Source organism: Phoenix dactylifera, chromosome 18 (assembly GCF_051530095.1).
Source record: "Phoenix dactylifera cultivar Ajwa chromosome 18, Ajwa_hap1_PhDact_Kaust_v1.1, whole genome shotgun sequence".
Lineage (NCBI taxonomy): Eukaryota > Viridiplantae > Streptophyta > Magnoliopsida > Arecales > Arecaceae > Phoenix > Phoenix dactylifera.
Window position 1 is genome coordinate 4,088,235 of NC_143207.1, and position 24,256 is coordinate 4,112,490.

At 39.6% G+C, this 24,256-nt stretch overlaps 1 protein-coding gene across 1 annotated transcript; it reads right to left on the reverse strand.

The window, feature by feature from the left end:
- Positions 1 to 1,217: 1,217 nt before the first annotated feature.
- LOC103697580 (uncharacterized) lies at positions 1,218 to 24,256 on the reverse strand. Its single transcript, XM_088714479.2, has 9 exons — positions 23,814 to 24,256; positions 23,084 to 23,368; positions 22,744 to 22,990; positions 22,605 to 22,663; positions 22,414 to 22,472; positions 21,741 to 21,834; positions 21,581 to 21,652; positions 21,367 to 21,477; positions 1,218 to 1,914 (listed from the first exon to the last, which is right to left on the reverse strand). Exons 2-9 carry the CDS (start codon positions 23,327 to 23,329, stop codon positions 1,399 to 1,401), a joined length of 1,404 nt encoding a protein of 467 aa, XP_088570605.1. The 5' UTR covers positions 23,330 to 23,368; positions 23,814 to 24,256; the 3' UTR covers positions 1,218 to 1,398.

Sequence of the window (24,256 nt, forward strand, 5' to 3'; positions counted from 1 at the left end):
TTTCGCTGCATTATTGTTGTTAGGCGTGACCTAAGTCATAGAGACTAGGTACCCACGCTAGGAAGGCTGATCGGTTATCTTCGATAGTCCGAGCCGCACGTTGTTGGGATTTGCTTTGTAATCCCTTCGTACGTGTCAGAAGGATGTCCTATCGGGCACATTCCGACAATCTGTGATCGCTTCATTTTGGTTGCGAGTCATCTCTTACACTGCGCATTCCAACTTCAACTAAGCCGAGCAGCCCAGTCTCCACCATAGCGCCAACTCCTCCAGGTCGGATTTTGGACAGCAACACATAACAAAGTCATGGATGGTGAAAGAAGTCTTGCCTGAGAATGTCCAAACCCTAATTGTCTATTTGATTATTTTAAAATTTGTATTTCACCCAAGTCTGCAGATAATGGATGTAGCTTGGAACGATCTCCACAAGCTGCACAATAAATGACAAAATAGAAGATTAATAAATCAATAAACACAGCTAGAAACCAGGGATTATTCACCACGTCAACTTGGATCCAATCTAGCTCACAAGCAATGTAGTTCATTTTTTTTTTATTTTTTTTTATTTTCGGTAGTTTAGGGGAAAGAACCCAGTTATGTTCTTATGAAATGAACATTAGATGCATCAGCCGAAACAGAGTGACAAACATCACAATGGAAGTTAGCCATCCAGTTGAAGGAATTTGGGAACAGATCAAGCGGCTGTAAGAGCTAGACAATCATCAGGTTCATCACTGTTATGGAACATATGACTGGCATGGAAGCCCCAAAGGAAGCGACAGTACTTTGGGAAGCAGGTTACGCACCACGGTGTCCGCTGCAGCTTGAAGGCCTTCCCATCCGCCACTCAGTTCAGCACAACGGACACTCGCAGTTCGAACCAGGATAGCTCCAGCAGGTATTCTACCATCATAAACAAACCTAATTTCAATTCAGTCACCAAGGCCAGAAGGTTTTTCCAATCTGATAGTCTTAGGAATCAGCATAGATAGCAAAGGCCGGCTACCATGCAATATCAACATCTCACCAGAAAGCTAATCACGGATCATGTTTGGGTATGGAGCATCTTGAATTTTAAATAGGCTGGGACCTTGGCCACGACAAATAAATACAGTTTGGCCCGAGGCCCAGCCCATGATCAGCTTAGCACCACACTGCCATCCGATCCAAAATCTTTATAAGCTTCAATCAACACAATCGGACGCCAACTATACATATGAATCAAACACAATTATCAATAATATACATCAGACACCAAATTATGTCCAGCAAAACAGTATCTATTCAGGGAACAATGAAATGCATAAACAAGAAAACAGCGTTATACTTTCCAAGCATCCATCCTCACTATTCACAAATGTGCACAGCACTAATACATAGGACAGGTGGCTCAATTCATCAACCTTCTACTGAAACTTCATTGGGAGCATTTCCAGGAAAGGAAAGGTTACACATAGTTTGAGTTTCGTCAAATGTGTTCTCCAGAATGGCTTTAGCTTCTTCAGTAGCATTTTCTGGAACAGCATTAGCTTCTTCACTTGTGTTCTCCAGAGAGACCGACTCCACTGCCACACCTGCTTCAGGAGGGACTGCTGACGATTTGCCATCACTCTCCCCTACCATTGGTTTCTCAATTCTGGGTTTCTGGTCTGATGCTTTTGGCTCTGTGCGAAGGGGTTCGGTTTCAACCTTTGCAGCTGTTGATTTCTGAGTCGGCAGCCTCGAAAGTGATTTCTGAATCGGTTTCTTCAAAGCTGTGGAGGCTCCTTTATTGTTTGCTACACCTTTCTTTGACTTGTTTGTGCCAGAAGAGGGGTGTGGGTTCTGACTTGAACCTTCCAAAGGGTTGTCAGCAGCAGCGATGGATGGCTTGTTCCGTCCAAGCTTTGGCGACCTAGCACGTGTTGGTGGGATCTGTTACATGATCAAACAATTAGTAGCAGTAACAAGCAATCATGTTCTTATAACGTAAAACTTTATTTAAAAATAAGGTCAACATATAAGCATACATCAACAAGCAATACATGTTAATGTAAGCATTATGATCACAAAGCTTCTAAGGCAGCCACCTCCTACTGATACAATAATTAATATGAGAAATGAAGAATAAATGTAGAGCATGATCTTAAAAAAACATATTGAAATATAGAAATCAAGAAAAATTTAGACATCTGCAGTTGACAAACATGATTGTGAACCTCTTCAGGGCTATTGGTGTACTCTATTAGTTGCAATAAGCTCACAAATATATAATTTCAAGTGCTGGGCCAGTATTGACACCTGACACGGATTGGCATGACATGCACTAATAAATTTTTAAGATTTTTTGATTTACAACAGATTTTTTTCCTTCCTGGTATAGAATGGCACCAAATGCTAGCACTGCACATGCCATGTCAGCAGGTGATTGGTTGGGGTACTAGCAAGTGAAAACAATATCCAAATCATTGAAAATTATGATGAAGTGCATGATATTCAAAATCGAATAGTGGTGAAAGTAGATTGAATCCATTTTCTTATCCGAAATTATTTGGATATAGAAAGAAATTTGAGCATCCGACTAATATCCGTATCCATATCTATCAAAGAAAAATAGATATGGATATGGATAGACAACCATTCGATCTCTATCTGAATATCCAATTCCATTTGTAACCCCTTTTAATTTTACATAGCACTCGTAAACTTTTAAGAAAAATAAATAACCACATTAACATTGTATTAACTTAATTTATCAGCCACTTAGTAATATCTTTGATTCTATAGTCATAAAGTTTAGTTATATCCATATTTATATCCATACTTTCAGTATCCGATTTGTATTTGTATCCATTTAAAAGAAATATGAATATAGATTTTTACATCCAACTGACATCTATATCTGTATTCGTTAAACAAAATAAATATGGAGATAGACATACTAGTATCCGATCTGTATCCGATCTGATTTCAGCCCTAGAATCGAAAGAATACATGTAATGATTACGAATGTTTCATTTCAACTTTCAAAAGCCAACATTCATGTTCCATAACTTCACCAGCCATGGCATTTATGGATTCCATTGACCAGCTCTTTAATGGATGAATAAATATTGTACAAACCTCATTATAACGAAGTCCAAAGGATGTCAATTCAATGATCTCAAATTTAGGAGATTCTTACACAAGCCAATACAATATGGCTTTGGAATGGTCATATCTAAGGAGATATTATTAAAAGCATGCAGCACCCTCATGTAGCATCATATTCAAGATACAATTATAAACAACAAACCTCAACAACTATGTGGAATCTATATATGGATCACCATATACCCCAGGAATTTGGAAAGGCTTTACGAGCAACTCTCAATCTGACATCATCCTATTTGGAATTGGTGCCAAATTTTTGGCCAATGCTACTTTGGGCAAAACAACCTTGAGATAACTATGATGCATCTGTATTTGTTCAGTACAATGCCACTAGGACTTTATTCATTTCCAATCCATCCAACCAGTCACGATTAGAAACTTATCTAAACAATATTCAGCATCAGCATCAGCATCATCATAGCTTACAAAAATGATGGGTAGCAACAACAAAGGGCAATTGTTGGCTGCTCAAAGGGGTAATTAGCAGAAAGGGGTAATTATTATAAAAGGTGATAGGAGAGTAGTCATGAAAGTGGTGACAACATGGGCAGGAAGGTTAGGGAGCTGAAGACAAATGATAGTGGTGGGAGTATTTAAGGGTAGGAAAGGGTAGCAGAAGTCATATAGAGCTGAAGGCAATGAAGAAGGGTCAGAAGACGGTAGCCACATTGCTCGCATAAAATGGAAATGGGACAACAAGAGAAACAAAAATCAGATAGTTCAACCTATTTATTGAACTGAGTATGTGAGACGCTGAGACTGAGCCTGGTTCATTTGACCAGCCCAGCCCCTTGGCTTGGGCCTCATGTGCGTTGCACATGAGGGCAACAGGGAGGAAAACTCTGGCTGGAGTCGTCTTCCTCCCCGATCGCGATGAGGATGAGGTTCATCGCAATCCGGACACCGACCGATAAGGCCGAAATCCGCTATTTAGAGACCTCCTCCTCCGAGTTCATCCAAGGTTGACCAACCGAAGTCCAACATTCTCTTAGGATTCGGATCTTCTTCTTCCTCGGTTTGTTGCTAGAGAGCCGACGAAACCTCGCCAAATCGAGGTAAGAGTTCCTCATCTTCCTCTCTTGGTGTTTTGGCCATGAATCGTCGTGAATTTGAGCCAGCAAATTGCCGGAATTGATGCGAAACAGGGTGCTCTATTTCAGCCTGTGTTCTTTCGCCGCCGGCCTTGTTCGCCACCGTCGGCGGCCGGGGTTGGCTGAGCCTGCTTCGTCATATCCCCTGTTTGGAGAAGAGAAAGAGTCTCTCTTCTTTTCTCTCCTCTCTCTTCTCTTTGTTGTTGGACTTTCTCTCTCTTGACTCATGCTAGTCACGTTGCTTGATCCAGTTGACTTATGCCATTGACGACCAAACCCAGACCCCTAATTGAATCGAACTGAGACTCTCTTTTCCATCTTTTTTCTTTTGTTTCTCTCTCCATCTGAACTTTTTCTCTACTCTCTAGAGTATTTGGATCTAGTAGGGACTCTTTGCAGTAATTTTGAATTGACCCTAATGAAGGATCCTAATATGGAGTCATCGGGCGACATGTCAACCCCACTCTGGCTCTTGCCAAATACTGTTAGATTTGATCGCTCCAATATTTATAGAACTATTTGTGCTCTAGTCTGAGCATGATTCAATGAATTTCACGTTGATCAGACCGATCAGAATGTCAGGCACTCCTGCTTGATCAACTTTATGAGAATGTTGGAAATAGAATTTTTATTTTAATAAAATTTTAAGAAAAAAATATAATTTTGGAATATTAGGCTCTGAGAAGAATTTTCGAAATTAATTGGATCTCTTAGTTGAATCACATTTGCAAGATAAGTAATAATCTGCTTCTTCTAGATTCTTCATTTATATAATATTATTTTTATATCGAATAAATTGTTAATGAATATATGTGTGATTTATGAATTTTACGAGATGATGATTTGACTAAAAATAGATATATAACTTGGAGTAATATTTTTTGGACTATTGTTATATTTACGGTTCTTGCATCATACTATACATATTTGATCGGATTATGATATATTTATTATTTTACAAAAAAAAATTTGATGTGCATCAGATTTGAAACTCCTAGCCTATGTTCTAAACCCTGCCAATTGGGGGTTATACATTGCCACTCTGATTCTGGCCCCACTACAAGTTATAAGCGCGGTATTCTAGCCTACTCCACAAGGTATAAGTACGATATTCTATCTCACTCTACAGAGTATAAGTGCGGTATTCTTGCCTACTCCGTAAGATATAAGTGTGGTTCTATTTCTAGCCGAGCCACAGGGTGCAAATGTGGCCATAGTTAAAGGTTGTTGAGTTGAATGTGATTTGTTTCAAATTAGATTTATGTTTACATATACGAATATTTGAAAGACATGAATTTTTAATGGATGTGTTTTAAAACAAAATTAATTTCTTTATACTGATTCATCATAATTTACATTTATATTTTATTATATGATTGTCTAGTTAAGATATTCATTACTTACTGGATTGTCTAGCTCATTATACGATTTCTTACTATTTTTACATATTCAAAAAATTAGCTCAACCCAGAATTTTTCAATTTGAGAGAGCGACTAGCAGAATTGTGGTACAAGTTATCTTAGATTAGAGTTTATTTAAATTGATGTATTACCTTAGACTAATGTTAGAATTGTAAGACATTATAAGTTGAATTAGTTAATGAAATAATGATTGCATATCATGTTTAAATTGTTCCGCTGCATATTAATGATATCACGTTGAGATGCCTTGCATGCTCGTAAGAAGAGCTCCTTAGGAGTCTGCGACGGTTGCCGTGACCCCCATCTCGTGATCTTGGGTCGAGGGCATGACAGAGTAATTGACCAACTATATTGCTGATGACCCAATCCAGTGCTTGTATGTACAACTAGCTGATCATCATAGGAAAATACTTGATGGAAATCAAATCCTGAAAGCCATGAGGAAAAAAATCTTGTTACACATCCAATGTTGCGACTAGATTGGATTGTGTGGAGTGATTGATTATAACCCTATTTGATTTTGATGAGCTCAAAGCATTTGAGTATATCTTATATTATACTAATGAAATTCAATCTAGTGTTTCAGCCAAATATTTGTGAATTTATGTTTAATTATCTCTAGCCTTGGTTCAATACATTTTGGCTAAGTATGGAACTCAGTTTGAACCAAAGTCTGGAACGCGAGTCGACTCCGGAAGATTACGAGTCGACTCCAAGTGTTTCAGAAGCTCTGGCACAGACTCGAGTCGACTCCGGCACACTACGAGTCGACTCCAAATGAGAACTGACAACAGGACAGAAGGATGAATCTCAGACCCTGTCACCGAGTCGACTCCTGAAGAATTCGAGTCGACTCCGATGCTTGCCGAGTCGACCCCCGATAGTTCCGAGTCGACTCCAAGGAGTAACAAACAGAAAGACAGAGAAGTTTTTTTTGGACTCTGAGAACCGAGTCGACTCCAGAAGAACTCGAGTCGACTCCAACGGTTGGCGAGTCGACTCCAAAGAAAGCAAGAGTCGACTCTCAGAGGAATGCAAGACTAAAAGTCAGAGAGCCAACTTCGGTCTCTGAGAACCGAGTCGACTCCCGCAAAGTCCGAGTCGACTCCGAGGCAGTTCAACTCCAAAGACAGAAGACCAGTTTTCAGGCTCTGAGAGCCGGGTCGACTCCAAGAGAATCCGAGTCAACTCGAGGAAGTAAACCCGAAAGAAAGATCTTTGGATCCCTAAAAACGAGTCGTCTCCAGAAGGCAGAGTCGTCTCCGGATATTGGCGAGTCGACTCCAAGTTTGGCCGAGTCGACTCTAGAACGGGACAGCACTTTAATTCAAATCCTGAACAGTGGGCGAGTCGTCTCCAGCAACAGCCGAGTCGACTCCAGATCGAGCGAGTCGACTCCGATCCCAACGGACACTGTGTCAGGAGTTGCAGATTGTGCAGAACGGCCCTAAAAGTGAGTCTAACGGCTAGTTTTCAATGGAGATTGCTTAAATAGCCAGATTGAACGGTAATAGACACTAAGAAAGCTATTCCATTCAAACAAAAAGGGATTTCCACCTACCAAAGGCTCTCAAGAGTAAATACAAGAGAAAGAAGGAAAAAGCGCATTCAACTCCATCCAACCAACGTTCTCCTTCGCATTCAAAGCTCCCCTTCTGACAGCAAATCTTCAGCACATTCAAGAGGAGTTGAAGAGTTTGAGAAGCCCCTTTCTCCACCTCCAAAAATCTGTTTGAGGGCTTCTAACTCTTCTTTGTTTATATTGTTTAAATACGCTTTTCAAGAAGCTATCTTTTTACTTGTTTCAAACTGTTTTCTCTTACTTGATTCAATCAGGAAATTGAATCAAGGGTGTTAAGGTTGGTTGGTTAGCCTAGGGTAAAACCAACGTGTAAGGGTTCGATTGTGATCCCGGAAAAACAATCGGGTGGTTCTAGTCGGTGAGCTTGTGAAAACCGACCGAGTTCGTTGTGATCTCGTAAAACAACAAGTTGGATTGTGAGCTTGTAAAACAACCGGCTGTAATCCGAGGGATTATAGTGAACTCCCAAGTGAAGCTTGGGGAGTGGACGTAGGAGCAAGGGTTAGCTCCGAACCACTATAAAATCTCTTATGTTTGTGATTGTTTCATTGTCTCTTCCATTCCCTTCATTCACTGCATATAGTAACTAATTAATCCACTTGAAATAAGTTTTAATTAGTTACTCACAAGGTTTTTTAATTGCAATAATTACTTAAAACCCAATTCACCCCCCCTCTTGCGTTGTCTTTTTGGGCAACAAGTGGTATCAGAGCCGGAACTCTTCTATCAAAAGAGTAAAAGATCAAAATGACAATCCCATTTGGATCTTCTCATATTGAGGGGCAATCCACCCATAGACCTCCATTCTTTAATGGAACCGACTACTCCTATTGGAAGGCTAGGATGAGGATATTTATCCAAGCTCAAGACTATGAGATTTGGAGCACTATAGTTAATGGACCATACACCCCATCTATTTTTGTAGAGGGTGTTACTATACCCAAACTTGAAAAAGATTGGGATGACAATGATATTAGGAAGGCACAACTAAACGCCAAAGCAATGAATGTGCTTTATTGTGCCTTAGACCGTAATGAATTCAATAGAGTCTCAACTTATAATTCTGCAAAACAAATATAGGATAGGCTTAAAGTGACCCACGAAGGCACGAATCAAGTAAAAGAATCTAAAATAAACATACTAGTTCATAAATATGAACTATTTAAGATGGAATCTAATGAAACTATCACTTGCATGTTTACTAGATTTACTGATATTGTCAATGGCCTAAAAAGCCTTGGCAAAAATTATACTAACAGTGACCTTGTCAGGAAGATTCTTCGATGTTTGCCAAGATCATGAGAGGCCAAGATAACGACAATTCAAGAAGCCAAGGACTTGAACAAGCTTCCACTTGAGGAGCTTCTTGGATCCCTAATGACGCACGAGCTCACAATGAAACAACACAGCGAAAAAGAATCCTCTCATAAGAAAAAGGTAATAGCTCTCAAATCTACTTCTTCTAACAAGGATTTATCTTGCAGTAGCAGCAGTGAAGAAGAAAATCATGAGGGAGATGATGATGAGGCTCTTCTCGTGCGAAAGTTCAGAAAATTCATCAACCGAAAGAAGTTCTTTCATCAGAGGAGAGGTCCCTCAAGTTCCTACTACAAGGATAAAGGTAAGGAAAGGAAAAATGAAGGAATCGGATGCTATGAATGCAAGAAGCCGGGACATTTCAGAGCTGACTGTCCTTTGCTCAAAAAGGCCAGCAAATATAAGAAAAAGAAAGTCCTCGTCTCCACCTTATCGGATTCCGATTCATCATCATCATCATCGGATGAGGAACAAGAGAAAAAGGCCAACTTCTGTTTTATGGCAAACGAAAATGAGGTAACATCTGAAACGCATTTAGATTTTACCTTTGATGAATTGTATGATGCGTTTAATGAATTAATGGATGAATATAAGACAATAAATCTTAAGAATAAAGAGCTAAAACTAACCAATCAATCTCACTTCCATAAATACGATAAATTAGTTAAGGATAAGGATTTTATCATTAAAGAAAATTTAGAACTTAAAACAAGCAAGCAAATGTTAATTCAAAAAACTAATACCTTAATTAAAGATAACGAAAAACTAACCAAGGAAATTTCAGAACTTAAAAATGACAAACAAACTATAAGAGATAATCTCACAAAAGACTTAAACATACTAAAAACAGAAAAACAAAAGTTGGCACAAGAACTTGAAAAATACAAACCTTTTGTAGAAAAGTTTACATATAGTTCTGAAAAATTGGAAATGATACTTAATAATCAACGAGCTGTGTTCAATAGAGCTGGTTTAGGGTATAAACCTAAGAATAAGCAAAAGCTCCTTAGTAATTTTTTTGTGAAAGCAGAGGAAAGCAAAATTAAGAATATAACCTGTTTTTGCTGTGGAAAAACAGGACATAAAGCTAATGTGTGTGACCATAAAAAAGGAAAAGCTAAAAGAAAAATTAAAAAGGTTTGGATTCCAAAAGGAATCAACATTACGAACCATGAAGGACCCAAGAAAACTTGGGTACCTAAAATTGTATGATTTCCATGTGTAGGAGTGTCTTGCAGCCAAGGTCGACAAAAACTGTTGGTACTTGGATAGTGGCTGCTCAAGACACATGACGAGTGACAAAGACCAATTCTTCACCCTTGAGCCTAAAAAGGGAGGTGCAGTGACATTTGGAGACAATAACCAAGGTCACATCGTTGGTATAGGTAAAGTACAAATCACCTCCTCAACCTTTGTTGATAATGTACGATTTGTAGATGGTCTTAAGCATAACTTACTTAGCATAAGTCAATTATGTGATAGGAGTTTTGATGTTCTGTTTAAGCCAACCCTATGCATCATAACCAACTCAATTGACAATAGCTTAGTATTCAAAGGAATAAGACGTGAAAATGTGTACGTAGTAGATCTTGAAGATCTTATCAAAAATAACCCTTGCTTAGTAGCTAGTGATACTAAGGCTAATGATATAAGTTGGCTATGGCACCGTAAGTTAAGTCATGCAAGTATGGATACAATATCAAAACTAGTTAAAAGAGATTCTGTAATAAGTTTGCCAAAACTAAAATTTGAGAAAAATAAAATTTGTGAAGCGTGTCAATATGGAAAACAATCTAGGAGCTCTTTTAAATCCATAAATTGTGTCACTACTACTAGACCCCTTGAACTACTACACATGGATCTATTTGGACCAACTAGAGCTAAAAGTCTTGGTGGAAACAAGTATGGCCTTGTCATTGTAGATGATTTTTCTAGATACACATGGATCATGTTCTTAGCTCATAAAGATGAAGCATTTTTTATGTTTAAGAAATTTCATAAAGAAGTTACTAATTCAAGAAGTGTTTCAGTTATAGCTATTAGGAGTGATCATGGAACGGAATTTGAAAATCATCTATTTGACGAATTTTGTAGTAAAAAGGGGATAACTCATAATTTCTCTGCACCTAGGACACCACAACAAAATGGAGTTGTAGAAAGAAAGAATAGAACCCTAGAGGAAATGGCTAGGACCATGTTATGTGAAAGTAACCTCCCTAAGTATTTTTGGGGAGAAGCCATTAATACATCATGTCATATACTAAATAGAGTTTTATTGAGACCCATTATAAAGAAAACACCCTATGAACTTTGGAAAAATAGAAAGCCCAAAGTAAACTATTTTCATGTTTTTGGATGTAGGTGTTTCATTCATAATAATGGCAAGGATAACTTAGGTAAATTTGATTCTAAATCTGATGAAGGTATCTTTTTGGGATATTCTACATCAAGTAAAGCATATAGAGTATTTAACAAAAGAAACCTTGTTATTGAAGAGTCTATACATGTTGTTTTTTATGATACTAATGATATCTCTTCTAGCAAGATAGTTGCTCCTGATGATGATGCAGAAATTCTTGAAGAAAAGATTGATGAGATTACATTACAAGAAGATGAACAAAAGCTAATTGGAAATGCATCAACAAGCCAAGAAGCAATTGTGGATCATGGGCTGACTAAGGCTTGGAGGTATGCTCATGGGCATCCTAAGGAATTAATTTTAGATGATCCATCTCAACCTGTTAGAACTAGAGCATCTCTTAGGAACTTAAATAATCATCTAGCATTTGTCTCACACTTTGAACTTAAAAACATAGAAGAAGCTGAAAATGATGTAAATTGGATAAATGCAATGCAAGAAGAACTAAACCAATTCACTAGAAACAAGGTGTGGAATCTAGTTGAACGACCCTCTGAATACTCAATAATAGGAACCAAATGGATATATAAAAATGAACTTGATGAACATGGAATCGTGATTAGGAACAAGGCTAGACTAGTAGCAAAGGGCTATAATCAAGAAGAAGGTATAGACTTTGATGAAACTTTTGCTCCTGTAGCTAGACTTGAAGCAATTAGATTGTTACTAGCATTTGCATGCTCTAAAGACTTCAAATTATTTCAAATGGATGTAAAAAGTGCCTTTTTGAATGGGCATATTAATGAGGAGGTGTATGTAGAACAACCTCCTGATTTTGAAAATCATCAATACCCCAATCATGTGTATAAATTAAACAAAGCACTTTATGGTTTAAAACAAGCACCTAGAGCATGGTATGAAAGACTTAGCAAATTTCTGTTAGACCATGAATTCTCTAGAGGGAACGTTGATACAACATTATTTTTAAAAAGAAAAAACAAAGATATGTTAGTAGTTCAGATTTATGTAGATGATATTATTTTCGGTGCTACTAACAATCGCCTCTGCGAAGAATTTGCTGACCTAATGCAGAGTGAATTTGAAATGAGCATGATGGGAGAGCTGAACTATTTCCTCGGGCTCCAAATCAAACAATCTGAAGAAGGGATCTTCATCAATCAAGCTAAATACATCAAGGAGATGCTTAAGAAGTTTGATATGGAAGGAAACAAGTCAATCAGCACACCCATGAGTTCATCATGCAAACTAGACCAAGATGAATCAGGTAAATCAGTAGATCAAAAGATGTATAGAGGTATGATAGGATCTTTATTATATCTCACTGCAAGTAGACCTGATATCATGTTTAGTGTATGCATGTGTGCTAGATATCAATCTAATCCTAAGGAATCACATTTAATCGCAGTTAAGAGAATTTTTAAATACCTAATAGGAACAAAAAATATAGGTTTATGGTACTCTAAAGAATCTAGCATAAACTTAATAGGGTATACAGATTCAGATTTTGCTGGTTGTAAACTTGATAGAAAAAGCACCAGCGGGTCATGTCAATTCTTAGGAAAAAATTTAATCTCTTGGTTTAGCAAGAAACAAAACTCGGTTGCACTATCTACGGCGGAAGCCGAATATGTTGCTGCCGGGAGTTGTTGTGCTCAAATCTTGTGAATTAAACAACAGCTTGAAGATTATAGCATTAAACAAGATAAAATTTTCATTAACTGTGATAATACAAGTGCCATTAATCTAACTAAAAATCCAATTCAGCACTCAAGAACTAAACACATTGAGATAAGACATCATTTCATAAGAGATCATGTACTGAATGGTGATGTGACACTTCAATTTGTGTGTACTGATAATCAACTTGCTGATATCTTCACAAAACCTCTGAGGATCGATTTTGCATACTTAGAAGAGGATTAGGAGTGATTGATCCATTCTCGTGATACTCTCCTCTAGTTCATAGATTTTGAGGATTAGTCTATGGTGGACATAGGACTTCTTATCTACGATCATCAAATCAGTTCCTAAATCCTGGATAAGTCCATAACTCTCTTTTGTGGCACGAAAATAACTTGATTTTGGGTGTGTGCCAGAGTTCGAGTCGACTCGGACACATTTTAGAGTCGGCTCATGGGGGAGTCGACTCGCGCATATTTTGGAGTCGACTCGAGGTCGAGTCGACTCGCGACTTACTGGAGTCGACTCGAGGTCGGGAATCCGATGTTTTAACCCTAATCGAAACGTTCAATCCCCACTTCTATTCACAGCCGACACTGTTCCAAAACCCTAGAGCCGTCTCCGACCTCGTCTCCGACCCATTCTAGGTCTTCTCCATCGAGTTTTTCCTCCATTTTCCTAGTTCTTCTCCCGTGTTTAGGTCAAAAATGCCTAGGAAAGCAGTTGTCCCAAGCCGGAAGAGACCTATCTCTGCGAGCGGGGCCGAGCGACGGTCAAAGGCTCGGAACGAACCCGCGAGGCCACCACCTCCGGTTTCTTCCCCGCCTAGGCCGGTTCCCTCGCGTCCGTGCGCCGGGAGGGCGGTCTCCACCGGAAGAAAAGTCAACTTTGACTTCCTCTCCCGGGAAGGCTTCACCCTAGGGCACCGTCTTAGGGTACAAGGGCTAGAGTTTTTCTGTTCCTTAGACCTCCCAACTTACCCGGGGTTAGTTAGGGAATTTTATGGGACTAGCCCGGGGTAGTGGTGGTATCCAGGGAACCGTAGCAGGTGTCCCTATATTCATCTCGGAGGACTTCATTGCTCAAGTCCTCCATCTTTCCCAAGAAGGGATCTCTCCCAGTCACCCTCTTGATAGGACTGAGGTCCTTACAGCAGTCTTAGGGAGTCCTCCACAGTCCCCCATAGAGGAGGTGTTCGCAAATCAGCTGTCGGCTGAAATGCGGCTTCTCCTTAGTGTTATCTCTAGGACTCTCTTCCCAAAGACTGGGAGGTTTGACTTTATCTCCGAGAGGGACCTAGCCCTGATGTACCATATACTCCAGGACACTCCTATCAACTTTCCTAAACTTATCTACAAATATATCTGTGAACCCCTAGATAAGCCAAGGTTGAGTCTCCCCTACGGTATGCTTTTCACTCTCATCTTTAGGGAGTTAGATGAACCTATTCCTGAGGGGGAACCCTCTCGCTCACTGCGTCACACAGATCGCATGGGTGAGGGTACTCTTCATCGGATGGGATTTCATAGAGTAGAGGGAGTCTGGGTACGGAGACCATCCACTTCATCTGAGCCAACCACTCATCACTCTCCTGCCTCTGACCATGACCAGGACCACCATACAGATCTACCCACCCATCCTTCTACCTCTGGTCCTGCACATACAGAGCCCTCCACCTCCACTGCCCCATCTACTCAGCAGCAGCCACTGGAGGTCCGCATATCTTCTGAGCAGCTCCGAGAGTTGCGGCAGGAGATAGTGAGGGATCTGAGAGATGATCTGCTGAGGGAGCTCCGAGGTCCTCAGAGTGCTCCCTCCACCGAGCTAGTTCCCTCCTTAGCAGTCGTGACAGAGATGGTTGCAAATCTGGAGGAGATATTCAACATTCGAAGCCTAGTTCAAGGTCAATACTGGAACATAAGTGACGTCAAGAACGACACAAGGGAGATGCGAGATAGCATCAAACATGAACTAGGCAACCAGAGTCAGGGTGCAGAGAGACTAGCCAATGTACTGATCTTCAAACTTGACACCCTCCAGGAGAGTGTGAACAACATTTCTACAATTCAGTCTAGAACCACCTCGGAGATTCTTGAACAACTGGGGAACATCAATGAGAGGTTAAGCATGGTCATCAAACACACTAGACTGAGCAAGGAAGCCACATCCTCCACCACGAAGAAACCCTAGTGTTTTTTGTTCTTTTTACTTTATGATGTACAGTCCCTTGAGGACTTCTTTTGATATGTAATCACACTTGTACTCAAATTTGAATTTAATACAATGAGTAGAAATTTCCTTTCAAAATTGTGCATTCTTGAGTTCTTGTACTTTTCTGTGCTTTCTGCCTTTTTGCTATGATGACAAAAAGAGGGAGAAAATATATTGAATTGAAATGTAAAGGGAATCAATAAAAAGAAAATTCTTAAAGCACAAAGTAATTTGTTCTAAGTGGATTCGATACCTCGAGGCTCATTATCTCTCTGTTGGGACTCCTAAAGGAATAATCTCCAGAATCTATTCAAGGGATATTCGGAGATTAGTTGAATCATACTCAAGAACAAATTGGCAGATTTTCCCTCTAAAACCAAAAATTTAAGCTCAAAAGCTTCAAGACATTAAAAGAAAATTCAGAGAATCTAAACAAAATTGAATGCATATGTTGAGGGGGAGAATCTGAAATCTTAAGAAAGCAAATTCATTAAACACATATAAGCCAAACAATTGATTGCATGACATGAAGGCTTATATAATTCCAAATGAAAGGAGGAGCTTTAACTTCAGGATTTACTGTTTCACACCTTTCAATTTTGGATAAATTAAATGACTAGACACTTGAATTCATTTCAAAACTTTATTATAAATCTTCTTTTTGGTTGAGCAATTCACTTTACAAATACTCAATGTTTTGTCATCATCAAAAAGGGGGAGATTGTGGAGTGATTGATTATAACCCTATTTTATTTTGATGAGCTCAAAGCATTTGAGTATATCTTATGTTATACTAATGAATTCAATCTAGTGTTTCAGCCAAATATTTGTGAATTTATGTTTAATTATCTCTAGCCTTGGTTCAATACATTTTGGCTAAGTATGGAACTCAGTTTGAACCAAAGTCTGGAACGCGAGTCGACTCCGGAAGATTACGAGTCGACTCCAAGTGTTTCAGAAGCTCTGGCACAGACTCGAGTCGACTCCGGCACACTACGAGTCGACTCCGACTGAGAACTGACAACAGGACAGAAGGATGAATCTCAGACCCTGTCACCGAGTCGACTCCTGAAGAATTCGAGTCGACTCCGATGCTTGCCGAGTCGACCCCCGATAGTTCCGAGTCGACTCCAAGGAGTAACAGACATAAAGACAGAGAAGTTGTTTTTGGACTCTGAGAACCGAGTCGACTCCAGAAGAACTCGAGTCGACTCCAACGGTTGGCGAGTCGACTCCAAAGAAAGCAAGAGTCGACTCTCAGAGGAATGCAAGACTAAAAATCAGAGAGCCAACTTCGGTCTCTGAGAGCCGAGTCGACTCCCGCAAAGTCTGAGTCGACTCCGAGGCAGTTCAACTCCAAAAGACAGAAGACCAGTTTTCAGGCTCTGAGAGCCGAGTCGACTCCAAGAGAATCCGAGTCGACTCCAAGAGAATCCGAGTCGATCGGAGTCGACTCCAGATCGAGCGAGTCGACTCCGATCCGAACGGACACTGTGTCAGGAGTTGCAGATTGTGCAGAACGGCCCTAAAAGTGAGTCTAACGACTAGTTTTCAATGGAGATTGCTTAAATAGCCAGATTGAACGGTAATAGACACTAAGAAAGCTATTCCATTCAAACAAAAAGGAATTTCCACCTACCAAAGGCTCTCAAAAGTAAATACAAGAGAAAGAAGGAAAAAGCGCATTCAACTCCATCCAACCAACGTTCTCCTTCGCATTCAAAGCTCCCCTTCTGACAGCAAATCTTCAGCACATTCAAGAGGAGTTGAAGAGTTTGAGAAGCCCCTTTCTCCACCTCCAAAAATCTGTTTGAGGGCTTCTAACTCTTCTTTGTTTATATTGTTTAAATACGCTTTTCAAGAAGCTATCTTTTTACTTGTTTCAAACTGTTTTCTCTTACTTGATTCAATCAAGGGATTGAATCAAGGGTGTTAAGGTTGGTTGGTTAGCCTAGGGTAAAACCAACGTGTAAGGGTTCGATTGTGATTCCGGAAAAACAATCGGGTGGTTCTAGTCAGTGAGCCTGTGAAAACCGACCGAGTTCGTTGTGATCTCGTAAAACAACAAGTTTGGTTGTGAGCTTGTAAAACAACCGGCTGTAATCCGAGGGATTATAGTGAACTCCCAAGTGAAGCTTGGGGAGTGGACGTAGGAGCAAGGGTTAGCTCCGAACCACTATAAAATCTCTTGTGTTTGTGACTGTTTCATTGTCTCTTCCATTCCCTTCATTCACTGCATATAGTAACTAATTAATCCACTTGAAATAAGTTTTAATTAGTTACTCACAAGGTTTTTTAATTGCAGTAATTACTTAAAACCCAATTCACCCCCCCCTCTTGGGTTGTCTTTTTGGGCAACAGATTGCAGAACAAACCTTGAAAACCTTGGAAGACAACAGAATATATTTTTCTACTCCAAGTTCAACAGGTTTTCTGACGAATATAAGTTCAAATCATATAGTGGTGAATGGGTTAGCATGGAGTTGAAGGAGCTAGGCGAAAATATAAAGAACAAGGAGTACCTTGAGATTATATAATTACCCTCCAGCAGGATTACTATTTACGCATACATTTTGTCCAGGTAACTCCATCTCCTCGGTAGCATGCCCAAACTTTCGAAACCTAAAATTTCTATGGTTGTCAAATATAAGGTACCTAACTGATATATTTATGAAGTTATATGTCCACACTGACTAACTCCAAAATGCTAAACTTGTTCAAATGATTCACTTTGGCAGTCTATATGTTACGCCATGCTAAAACAAGTTACATATGGCTTAAATTGGAGATGAATAAGCACAAGAATATATTTATTCTACAGCTGTTTAGACATCAATATATTTGCTGCTTTAGATTGCATACTTTTCAATTAATATTTAAATTAAACTTAATCAAATATTAGTTCAATTTCTGCCAAAGAAATCCTAAAACTCAAACTTCGCAAGATACTCGGTAGTTGTTGTTGGCAACCCGCCCATGCCGCTGATATTTCAAAAAAATTCAAATGGCAGCGGAATCGGCATAAGCGGGATCGACGTTCATCGCATGAATGTTGTTTCATGAATCGTTCGTAGATAGATAAGGATTAAAAACTTTTAATAACCTTTAGGAAGATCAGATCTTCACCTTGTGCGGGTAGATGATCACCGCAAACTGAAGTTCGTGGTCTAGGATGAAGGTTTGCTTGAAGCCGTTCAAGTGTCCGGCCTCTACGGGTATCCACACAAAGCAGTGATCCGATCAAAGCTCTCTTGTCTTCCCGGGGTGCTAGCTCCCTTGCAAAGACTTCTTTTGATGGCTGATTTCCTCTCTTTCAATCAACCCTTGATTGTGCTTGAGAGGAGGAAGAAGAAGGATGAAGAAGATGAAGAAGAAGAATCCCCACGCAGCCTTCTTTCTTTTCCCTGCGTTGGAAGGAAGAAGGGAGGAAGAGGATGCCGCCAACACCTTTGGCTTTTATCTTCCTTGCTTGCGGCTGAACCAAGAGGAGAGGAGAGGGAGGCGTACGGCAAGGAGGAAGAGGACTTCTTCTATGCCCTAGGTGCCGCCCACAAGTCCCTTTTTATAGACATGTGGAGCTCCTAACATTTAGGAGTTCTTGATGTCTTTCCTAAGAGGGGGCGCCGTCTCTTCTCCCTTCTCCACGTGGAAAGGGGAGGGGCTTATCCCCTTCCTCATGGTAAACCCTAATCCATATTAGGTAGGGATTGGAATGCCCTAATGTGGTCAAGCCCTAATCCAATTAGGCTTAGCCCAAGGGTGAACCAATTTGGATCCAATCTAGGTAAGTCCTAATCCAATTAGAACTTAAATCAATTTTGACTCAATTGAACTCTTCAATCCTAATCCAATTAGGAGTCTTATTGATTCATTAGATTAATAATTAATTGTGACTTAAGAAACCCTAATCCAAATTAGGACATATATAATTTTAGTCCTAATCCAATTAGGACTCTATTTGAATCCGAAGTCCTAATCCGATTAGGACTCTAGGAATCCTACTCCAAGTAGGAATCCAATTTTGATTCAAAACTTCTAATCTCATTAGGATTGCAGGAATCCTATTCCAAGTAGGAATTCCAGTCATACTCCAACTAGGATTCCCAGTCCTAATCCAATTAGGACTCTAGGAATCCTACTCGAAGTAGGACTCTTGTTTCAAGTCTAATTAATTAATTCCCTTTGTTCCTTCTTCAACTGAATATCAATCGAATTGATTACTTGTGATTCATAATCACTTTTCAACCATCGGATCGGTCAATACTTCTAGTGTGTGTGACCCCATAGGTTCTACTCTGACTGGTAGTGAGATATATTGTGATCTCTATCACTATATCATTGAAAACTCCTTTCAATGGGTTGGAACGATTCCAACTCAACTCATTAGGGTTTATCGATCATCGAGATAATCCCTGTGAGTCCCACCATCCACCAGTGACACCTAGCAGCATGTAGTGGCTATCCAGTAGAATAGAAAGATGAACCTCTAGGTGCAGTTACCATGTGATACAGTCCTACTATCGTGGATCCCTACAGGACGGAGGTCATGGACAACTCGTCAAACCCCATCGTCTGTCATATGTCAAAATTTATTCGACTCGAGTTCGATAGTGGAAAACTCTTTCTCCACTTTATATTACTGCCCTGGCCAAGGTCTTAGAACTCAGTCTAACAAATCACATAGGATCACTCCTCTTCTATCAAGGTTGATAGATTCCTTGTAGGTGCATACCCTACTCCTACAGTGAACCTACTGCAGCCAATCTACACTGCATGGAGCCATATGGCTAGAGACCATGTATGTGTGCAGTCAAACTACAATAACCTCACTGTGAGTAGCCGAAGCACCGCAGGTCAAAGGACCAGTCACACTACTGCAACATCAAGCAAGTCACTGACGAGTGGATAGACATCCAAGTGACTTCTTGTCTTGGTCACGCTCAGTACCCTTCTTCTCTAACAAGCACCTGCACTATCACTTCAGTGTCCCTACACTGTGGACTCAAGTCTCATCCATCCAGAAGGAAAGTGATCTGTGCACTGATCGGATCGATCACCGTCCTCGTGATGATCCATTGATCAGGAGCATTTAGAAATTAATCACCAATGATACATGGCTCAAATTCTCAACTCTTGAGAATATGTATCATCATCTTATTAATTTCTTGTACGATTCATAGACACATAAATAATATGAATGAAAAGATGCCTTTTATTTATTCAATAATAAATAGTCAAGTACAAAATTATGTCCCTAGAATTAACAATGTGTCAGCCAGAGGGCATACATCTAACAGTTGTAACATATGAATGAGTATTGTCGATCTGCATTCAGAAATCACTATCAAGATCTATGTTTCCTAGTTCATTGGTTTGCTTGGTACAGATTCTGATTTGTAATTTAAATTCGTTGCTAATTAATGAACCCAATATGATAGAGGTAGGATTCGAAAATAAATTTTGTAAATATTAAAAATATATTCTAATTTTGATTATGATTACAAAAGTTAATGAAAAAAATAATAAAACCCTCTGACCAATAAAAAATGACAAGTAAAACATGCAAAAAATTGAAGCTTATACATCCATTGAGTTTTATATAGGACTATCATGCCTTGTTTCGAAAAACATTCCGCTTGACAGATTTCAGGAAGCATATCACTTTCACATGTTTCCCGGTGTGACCCCTCACTTCCTTGTCTCCCAACAGCACAAAATCTCCTACTATTCTAGAATCCCATTCTCAGCAGCTTTCATGCAATTTTAAGTACCCTCCTCTTTAGAGCCTTACAAAATGTAAGAATTGCAAACTCTCCATAAAAATGTACTGCAAATGGATCCAAAACATACTGATTTGCAAAATGCTTATGCGACAAGCAACTTAGGTAACCCTGGGCAAGGCAAGAAACTCATTGAATCATGTGCCATTGCTGTTCTTTTTACACCAATATGTTTTGAAGTCCTAGAATGTATGCCTTTCCGACCGACAATCAAGTTTATTTATGATAAATCAATCAGACTGCCACCTAAGGTTTCTTTCCATTGTTCTGTTAAAATACTTAGTCATTAGTTTCACTAGAAATAGCGCATTAATCAGCACTCTCTGCACCAGAATATCACACTGTCAAGAAACCCGTGAAATCATGTGTGATTGCTATGTGATGCCCCTATATCACTTATTCTTGTAACACACATTTCTCTTGACAACTAAACAGGTACAAATGCTATACAAAGTTGCAAACATATTGGATGCAACAAAAATGGACTAGTAGATTTGTTTCAGCAATCTTAAAAAGATGAGGAGGTATTACCAAACTCTTAATCTAAAACAAGAATAGAAGGTATCCACCAAATTACGATTGCCGTAATGCAAATACAAGAAAGCTCAAGACTTATTTCAAAGAGTACTATAAAAAGAAATGCCACAATACACTTCCCAGCTATCACAACGTCATCAGTAGGATGCTAAATTTAAGATGTAGATAGGAAATGCACCTTCTCATGCATGCATAATTGAACGTGAAGGGTAAAAAGAATAATTACGCCACTACCTTCTTTAGTTCAACTTTTGGAGGACCGGGTTCTTGATAGAAGCTTGGCATTGGTGTGGCTTTAAAAGTCAAGCTTTTCCTCAGTTGTCTGATCTCAGCCTCCTGGTTTTCCTGGAATATAACATTTTCTAGAGAACTCAATTAACAGTTAACGTGGAAAAGCTTTCAAGAAGAACAATTAAGAAAAGCTTCAATATTTGTACGAGGAGATTACCTTAGATCTTGCCTGCAAGTTAGTCTTTTCCAATTCCTTTTGCTGGATCTTCTCTTCTAACTTCAAGAAAAACTGAGAAACCAACATTTATCGATTCTTTACATGCTAACTAAGAGAGACCAAACCAAGAAAGAAGCAAGAACACAATCTATTAACCAACCTCCTTGCGTTTCTTGGCACGCTCATCCAACCTGAAGTTAAAACCAGAACTAGTGCTCTTTTGTTGGGCCATTGCACAAGAAGTTGCACTAATTCTGGATAAATGACAAAGCATGAAAACCAAATTCTAAAACATATATAAGAAAGTATCAATCTACATATGAATGCAGTGGGCATCATCATCCTTTTTTGCTGGTAAGGAGCATCTCAAGGGCCTTGTATTTCCAACATGTGACCTGTTATAATGTGCTAATCCTTGCAAACCAAATGAAAGTAATCTACCTATCATGTCAAACCAGTTTGGTCAGGTAGTAGTCATTCAATCATAGAAGGGAACTGAGATGGCAAACTATAAAGCCTGAAACGTGCAATGGATGCGCTGCACTGGCAGTATTATGCTATTTTATTCATATCGATGCATATATATCATGCATTGGACTTTGACCGATATCATAGTTGTTAAATATTTAGTATTCCATATTCTCATACAAATCTGATATGTCTATTGAACACTACAGCCCCATAATTAAAGTTACCAAATGTTTAAGATCTTTATAAACTTCATTACTATTATAGCAATAAGATAAAGAGTAAAGAGGACTTGATGAGCGCCAGGAGAGAAAGAACTGAAGAAAAAAGCACTAGTTTAGCCTGCTTAACAGACAAGAACTTACTTCATGGCTTCAGAAGAAGTACCATTGATGGTTGCATCCACTGAGCCATATTTCACTTGCTGGTTTCAAGCAAGGATTGGAAAGAGTCAGTAGAATAGGAGGATGCCATGGGTAAAAACACAGCATTTATGCAGATTCTGGAGCAGTTCTTTAACAAAGAGCAGTGTGTCAGCCTGCATTCAGAGACTCACCAATGATGGCCGAGTACTGCATGCGGCAGCTGAGTTGGATTGCTTAGCAGGAAGCTCACCTGCATTCCATCCCACAGAATTAAGCCCGGAAGAAGGTTGAGCATCAGAATGTATCAGATGAAGAAAGATGAAAGCAAACCATTGGTAATTGAGGGTGGATCTTCTGATCCATTTGAGCCCAAGCCTTTTACATCTGCTTTCCCCTGCTTCCCAGAAGTGGTACTCTTCCTCAGACTGCTGGCAAGAGTACCTCTGGCAGGGAATGAAAGACCCTGTGAAAGGCTAGGTTTTTTGTTTTGTGATTTGACCTGGGCACCATTCTGACCATCTCGATCCTTCTGCACCTTGACACTCTTCAATCGATTATCTCCATCAGATCCGGTTTCCTACAAAAATAATCCCTCACCTTGCATCACTCAATTTACACTTCTCACAGAGCTGGAAACAAGAAGGGAAAGAAGAAAGTAACAGTCCTATACCTTTGAAAGATTCGAGACTTTGTTTTCCAAAATAGCCTCAGAGGCTTCATTCCCTGCTCCAGATGTCTGAAGATCATCTTCGTTTAATGGATCTTCAATCAGGACACCATTGGCTTGCACAGCATTGGAACCATTTTCAATAACTTTGTTATCCTTGTTTACATTTGAACCGAATCTGTTGACCTCTGGAGCTTTCTCCCAAGTCCCATTATCGACCTTCAGTTCAACACCATAGCCAGCTTCCATCGTACTACTATGGAAACCTAGAACCAACCACTCTGAAACCTGTTCACTTCAAAAGTCACATCTTTGGCACAAGCACAAGCCTTAATAACAAACTACATGACAACTAGAAACATACTACAAATCTAACAACAAACAAAGCCTCTACTTCTGTTCTTCTTCTTCTTCTACTACTAGTAGACTAACTTCCAACTTCCTTTACGGAATGTGTCTCGATTGTACTTTCAAATCAATCGCACTCGATATGATCTAGCATCTCAACCTAATTCTACCGAATTGGACCAACATAACCATAAAAAATCAGAACAGGTCAACATTTTGGAAAGACATACATCGATTTTTTCATGAAAAACATAGATCCCGACTAAAAAACACTTGTGATCGAGTGAAAACACCGCCTTTCTCAAATCCACGCTGAGAACTCCAAAAATCGAGAAAAATGGGAGGCACAAACAGATCAGGACAGTAAGAATAGATCCTGACATACCTATGGAGCTCAATCGCTGAATTCAGCGTCAGAGAGAGAAAATCCTCGAGCGATTAGCGGAAGAAGCGAGAACCGCCACGACGTGAACTGGCCAAATAGATCGAAGCGCAGGAAATCGGATCTAACGATCCGAGAAGGTTCTCTACTTCCCTCGGCATAGAGATCTTTCCCCTTCTCGCAAACCCTAATTCGGTTGTCGGCGATCTGAAATTCGCTTCGCACCTCACTGCCGTGCAACCACCTCTCTCCCCCAAAACCAACCAAAAAAAAAAAAAAACGATCGACGGTGAGAAGCGACCGATTTTTTTCAAACTAAGGGATAGACGGCGCCGATTTACGAAGATGTCATAGTCTTTTGTGACCAAAGTGCCCCTAATCTCCGTCCCGAATGGCGCTGGGTCTACATGGGGAAGCAGGCTAAGAAAAACGGCCGCTATAGGGAC

Coding starts and splice junctions, on each gene's coding strand:
- LOC103697580 (XM_088714479.2), bottom strand. CDS start 23,329: ATGGAAGCTGGCTATGGTGTTGAACTGAAGGTCGATAATGGGACTTGG. Junction 21,835..22,413: donor ACTTCTTCTGAAGCCATGAA/GTAAGTTCTTGT, acceptor TCATTTATCCAG/AATTAGTGCAACTTCTTGTG. Junction 21,478..21,580: donor ACTTGCAGGCAAGATCTAAG/GTAATCTCCTCG, acceptor GTTATATTCCAG/GAAAACCAGGAGGCTGAGAT.